Genomic DNA, 6,412 nt, shown 5'->3' with positions numbered 1-6,412 from the left:
GCAGATCGGCCCCAAATGCTGACCGGAGAGGGTTCTTTCCCTGAATCTTGTCTCTCGTTGCTTGCTCGGGGTTGGGGGCCTCTGAGCTTTAGAAGGGGGGGAAGGAAGGGGGGGGGGGGTCAGTGTCTCGCGTATGGCTCGTCGGTCGGTCGGTCGGTCGGTCTGCCGTCCAGGCTGTGCCTGCTTGACCCTCTTTGTTTCGGACCCTTTAGTATTTTCCTTTCGTTTGTCCACCTCAAGTCCAGCTCCCTTGCCCACTTTCCCCTCTTTCGATGATTTTGTCAGCTGAGTGTGCACCCAGGCAGGATCGGCCAGTTCCGACTGGGACGTCGTCGCCTGAAGGGATGAAGTTGAGCTACGGCCTGGAGACCCGAAGTCAGAACGATACAGGTGAGCAGCTGTCAGCCGATTCGTCGTTCAATCGTGGCAGAAGCGCTGGTTTGGAAGAAGGGTGCCGCTCGCTGAGACGATGGCTTTGCTTCTTGCTTGAGCAGTCTTGAATAAGGTAGGTAGGCGTGGGTGTTGAGCCCGTGGATATCAGGTTGAGTAGTAGTCGGCAGGCAGGCAGGAGCGATTAGATGAGCGGAGAATGAGCAGAAGCTGACGGAAGCACCAAGCACCGTCAGTGAGGTAAAATCACTGACGAGGAGCAGTGAGATCAACCACCGTGACAGAAACTGGGATGAGGAGTAAAAGGCGGCAGGATCACCTCCTGGATGGAACGGCAGGAGGAAGTACAAGAGTGAGGCGAGGCAAGCACGGATGGGCACAAGGGAGAAGGAACGGGCGATTGGCAGGTGGGAAAGTGCAGGAGAGCGGTCCCTTCTGCATTTGTATCCCGTCGCAGGACGGCCGCCGCAGTGGACGCGACACAACACCCCGTCTGAGGTAGGATGGATCACCTCACCTCGGGCTTAATCAGGCCTCCCGCTTGGTCAGGGGACGACCGAGTGGTTGGATGGAAGGAGGGTTTGACGGGACGGGGTGGACGGGTGGATATCGTATTGGTGAATGGTGACAGTCAGCAACACCCAGCGTGTATTAGCCGTGCGTTGGCAGGAGACCGAGGCAGAGGTACAGACGGACCTGGCTCTGAACGCTGTACGCTGTACGCTGTACGCTGCTGCTGAAGGAAGGGACGAGGGAGGCAAAAAAGCGGCCGGCGGTCGATAGCCGCATGTGGACGGACAGTCAGTCAGTCAGTCACCAGAGGTCACAGGTCGAGGTGCAGGCCGCAGCAAGTTTGTATTGGCTGGGGAGGGGGGCCGTCGGCAGGGACAGAGAAACATGGATACGGACGGACACTGGACACACCGATGGCGAGGTGGTTGTCCCAGACGGTCATGGCATGGTTTACTATGGTCTGGTTCGACATGGTGCCAAACATGAAGGTACTGTCCAGTCATGGACTGGCCCAAGGCCCACGTCGAGAGGTCCAGTTTGAGAGAGAGGCGTCGAGACGGAGCAAGGACATGGTTCCGTCCATCTCTCGGACTACTGGCAGCTAGCAGCAGCCTGACCCGACGCTGCCAGCGATAGCAGTGTCTCGTTTCCGCCGATCGGCCACCTCACTGAAAGCATGCAGGCACTTGCTCCCCCATCACTCACTCGGCACTCACCTTATCTGAGGTGCGAGGGGAAGGCGAGTTCACATTTCATACCTTCCTTGCCGTTGGCTGCAGGGAGGATAATCACTCACCGTCGGGCTTTCCTTGCTCATAACGGCCAACAGGACATGGACAGGGCCCATGCGTGGGACAGACGGGGATTTCTTGCCTCGCCGCCGAAAACACAAAAAGACGTGATGCCTGCCTGTTCGTGGTCAGTCCCCTGGCCATCATGGTACACTTGCTGCTAAATACCTAGCTAGATGCCTAGATACCTACCGAACGTACCCGACTATCGTTCACAGAGGGGGGTGGCAGGCGTGCAGGCGTGCAGGCGTGCAGGCGTGCAGGCGTGCAGGCGTGCAGGCGTGCAGGCGTGCAGGCGTGCCCAAGAGGCCGTCCAACCCACTAAAACTCAGCTGGCGACAACCCCTCTTTTCAGGTGGCTCGCTTGGGGCGAGGAAGCGAGACATTGCAGGTGGTACTTCACAGTGTTCGATCCTACCAGGTCTGACTGACCTCGTCATTTGGGAGACAAGATTCGTTTGCAAAAGCCCAACGGAGACGACACGCCGCACTAGAGACCAAGCAGAGGAACAGGCTCTGCCTGCCGCCGGATCCGAGACCCAACCTGCGATCTCCTCGTTCATGTGCCGACCGTACGTTCTCGGCATCATTTAAGGTGCGCGTCGACTATTTCCTGCTCCTCTCGAGCAAGGAAATCAGTACGCATCATCATCACAATGCCCTCATACTGCAGAAACGACGAGTCACGGACTGCCTGGGCACCCTGACGGACAGGAGCACCCCAGTCGAGTACGGTGTTCAAAGTTCATCACGGCGACAGGCGCACGACGACGGAGCATGGTCATTCATACCCCTCCTTTCCGACCTTATCCATTCGCACCGGCCTTTCATCGCATCGGCAACCGACCCAACCAAGTTGGACAAGCGGATGACTTAAGAATGATGGCGTTTTGCGCTTTCCCATCCATCTGGCTAGCCTTCCAACTTTCTCATTCATTACCACGCCTCGCCACCACGCCCGCAAGCTAAGTAGGGCGTGTCCGCTACGTCCAGTGAATGCAGGAATGGATGGGCACGCACTCGAGAACGATCTCTTCCATGCTCTACTACAATCACTCCCGCGGCCACCCCACGCCCCCTGCTCATGATGGTGCCCCTCGATCCTCGCCTTGATTGGACGGCAATTCGATACGGGTCTTGACTCGGATTACCATTGGCTTCTTGGCCTCGACCTTCTCGATCCCTGGGGCCGATCATCTCACCACCTGCGACCCCTGCCTTGTCGTCATGCTTCAATCGACTGACTCGCCCGCGAACGCAGCCAGCTGACACGACGAGACGGTCTCATCATGAGACCAGGAACCAAAACAATCCGTCTTGCGACCACTCTTCGGCGATCCGCAAAACCTTGGCCGTTCCTCCCCTGTGCGAGGCCAACCGCGGAGTTAGCCGGCCGTGCCTATATACTCGTTCTGTAGGTCAGCATGGGGGCGCTGGATGGACATGCAGGCAGCCAAACATTTTTGGGCGAAACAAAAACAGCACGACCAACTGACCTCGACGACGGATCTCCAGCACGCACATAATACACGTCGACACATCAGCCGTGGTCTATCCCAACAAGACACATCTCGGTGCCAACACGTGCACGCCACTCACTGGCCTCACCGACTACGAATCTTGTTCTCGCCACCGACCGACACCACACGGCAACTGGGCCGATGCGTCTTGGGATAATAATGCTTCGCCCGCTCTGCCCAAGACGGCACCGTCTACGGGGCCTACCCTCAACAATGCGCCTCCAACCACATTCCAGGATCCTCGCTACGGTAGACTAGGTTTTACAACGGCAGAACACAAAGAGAAACATGACTGACTTTCTGCCTCCATCGATCCTGGGTTCCCGGTCCAGCTCGTCGAATCTCGCCCTGCCTTTCTGCCTTGCCAGCCAGGAAGCGGAGCACGACAGCAACACATGGTCCCAAGCGACGCAACTCCATGACACTTCTTCTTTGCTGGTCAGACCAGATGACCTCTCTCGACCATGTTCTCGCCCACGCGACTTCTGACCCCTGCCGGTGAGACGCCTGGAAGATACCCCTCTTTGTGCCAACACCCCCAGGGTGCGTCTCCACCTCCAACTGCAAGCACTTAAGAAAGCTGACCCCGCCCAAGCCCCCTCTGTTCCCGCTCCGCGCGCCGTGCCCGGATTTGTGCCCCCTCGACGCTTCTGCCCCTCCACCTTCAAAACACCCCAAGCCAGCTCGCCAGCTCGCCTGACCCCGTCTCCCAACCCGACACGTCTCGTTTCACGCTCGCTGTGCGTTTAATCTACCACCATTCGCCTTTCTCCCGAACGAGGTTGGCTGCAGGGCCGTGCCATGCTGTCATATTGGCATGCCTGCCCTGTTGCTGCTCTGCTGTCTCTCTCTGACTGCCTTTTCACTCTCAGCCTGTCTCTCCCATCCTCACTTTTCACGTCGCCCACGCTGCCGTGCCACTGAAACACATATCGTCACCACCCAGGCAGCCAGCACCGGCCAGTCCAGATGCACAAGGTGGACGCTTCTTCTCGGCAGCATACGTCAAGGAAGACTGCCCAACGCCTCCGCCTCTTCTCCTACAGCACCGCCCACGCGACTCGCAACCCCCCGGCAGAATCCACTCACCCTCGCCATCCAAACAGCGGTCAATCTCTGGTCGCTCTGCAAGGGCACGAAACAGGACGGTCGTTCGGGCAAGAGCAGGGACACGATAACAACAACAAGCCCTTTTTTTCGCACAACCGGGACACTGACACCCCCCCAAGCTCGGACATTGGGCTTCCAACCAACCCAAGCGTACACCCACCTCAGCCGGGCGGACAGCTGTGGGCGGGGTCGCTGCCGCACCACTTTGGTGACAAGGCACTGCCGTTTCGCCCGCTTCAATTCTGACATCCGTCGATTCGCTCATCGATGACCAGAACTCATATAGTTTGGCCATCCCACTCACGGTGAGGTCGTGAACCGATGGCAGAGTAAGCCCAGAGGCTCATGGCTTCGCGTCTCGCCCACAGTATTGGGCTTCCAGCTTCCTCCAAGCGGGGGTAACCACAGGTCACAAGTTGCAGAGGGATAACGTGGCGACACAACAGCACGAATCTCAAAATTCTACGCGGCCACACCGGGACAATAGCGATGAGTGGCTTCGCATCGAGATCAAGCGGTCTTTCGTTCCACGCCTGCCACTCGTCTCCAATGACTCGACTATTCTCCGGCACTCGCCAGCGATACTGATGTTAGCTCGCAAGGTGTAAGCGTGCCGCTGTAGCCGATCCCTTCCATGCCCATTCCATCGTGACTCGTAATCCTGTGTGGACTTGAAATAAAGTACAAAAAAGCCCGCCCTGTCTGCGAGGGTTTCCGTGCTCGGCAAGAAGCCAAGACTTGATCGTCTCATGCGTGGATAGCTCCTTGTAGTAATCAATCACGACCGTGTCTCTCTCTCTTGTCCGCAAGCCACCCCAAGTTTCACTGGTAGTGGGTAGGCCTGAATCTCTTGAAGTGATCTCGTGAAAATAAATTATGCGCACGATCCCAAATGCTCGGAGGCGCTACCGATCAAGAAGCATGCATCCATCCTTCACTTCTTCGGCAAGCGATACTTTCCGCCTACAAGCTCGAGCTCGCCCTCGGCCATTTTCTCAGCCAGGAATTCCTGCAACTCCTCGTTGCTCCAGGGGAACCCGTCTGGGATAAGCATCTTCATCATCATAGCCATCTGACCCAACGGCATTGTGGGCGCCGAGTTGGTCAGCATGCCAAAGATGAATTGCCAGTAGACTAGACGTCGCTCCTTTTCCTGCGCATCCATGGCGCCCCTGCCGGTCTTGGAGGGCGACACCGTGTTGTGCGGCGGCGCGATGTCGTCATCGTCGAGCGCTGGGGACGAGTCACGGGGTGCCGGAGCCGTGTCTTCTTCGAGGCGTTCGAGGACGACATACGTGTCGGGGGCGACTTCGCGCAGGACGCGCTGCGACGCCCAGAAGACGAGAGCCAGGCGAATCGTGTCATCATCCATCTGGAGTGTATCTTCGAGCTGATTGACTGTACGCTGCGCGGGAGACGTAGAGAACCCGTCATCTTGGAAGGCGTAGATGACGGCCGCCTCATATGTCTTGCATTCCTTATCAACGGACCTGTCTTCCAAATCCAGGTGCACGGTTGCCGTGCCGAGGTTGTTGAGCCAGGTGAGCTTACGCGAGCTCTTGAGGCCTTCGTAACGAGCGTCGTAGCGGCTTTGCATCTCAATGACGGGCTGCGGAAGCAGGAAATGCTCGCGGTCGAGTGTGGGCCAGAACAGACGTGACAAGATCTTGGTGTGATATGAGAGCAGCATTTTCTGCTCCCACTCGGCCATTTGCATCTGTCTCGTGATGACCGTGTCGACCCTCGTCGAGTCTTGAATGTCCTTGAGCATGACATCGCAATTTTGCAGTGCATTCTCGCCAAATTTCTTTTTGAGAAGGTTGAGCACCTTGACCTCCTGAGGAAACTCGGTCTGCTTGGACAGGAGCCGTTCAGCGATGATAGATTGGAACTCTTTGATGAATATGTCCTGCGAGCCCAGCGCGTTGATCAGCGTACCGATAACGTCCTCCGACTTGGGCCGCTTGTAGTTGACGCCGGCGTCGACAGGATCGGGGATCCAGTCCATGTCGTTCCAGTCGAGCTCCTCGTCATCGGCCGTCTGCCGGCGCTGCTGCGCGGGATCGTTCAGCAGCGCGGCCAGCTCTA

The 6,412-nt window shown here is 57.7% G+C and overlaps 1 protein-coding gene across 1 annotated transcript; it reads right to left on the bottom strand.

The window, feature by feature from the left end:
- Positions 1-4,856: 4,856 nt before the first annotated feature.
- On the bottom strand, positions 4,857-6,332 carry VDBG_04463 (anaphase-promoting complex subunit 2; the record flags this gene model as incomplete). The annotated part of the gene is made up of 1 exon (XM_003004811.1): positions 4,857-6,332. One exon carries the CDS (start codon positions 6,330-6,332, stop codon positions 5,259-5,261), a length of 1,074 nt encoding a protein of 357 aa, XP_003004857.1.
- Positions 6,333-6,412: the final 80 nt, after the last annotated feature.

This window comes from Verticillium alfalfae, genomic scaffold (genome assembly GCF_000150825.1).
Source record: "Verticillium alfalfae VaMs.102 supercont1.5 genomic scaffold, whole genome shotgun sequence".
Lineage (NCBI taxonomy): Eukaryota > Fungi > Ascomycota > Sordariomycetes > Glomerellales > Plectosphaerellaceae > Verticillium > Verticillium alfalfae.
The sequence above is the reverse complement of the archived record's forward strand: the minus strand, read 5'-3'. Positions and strand labels throughout refer to the sequence as shown.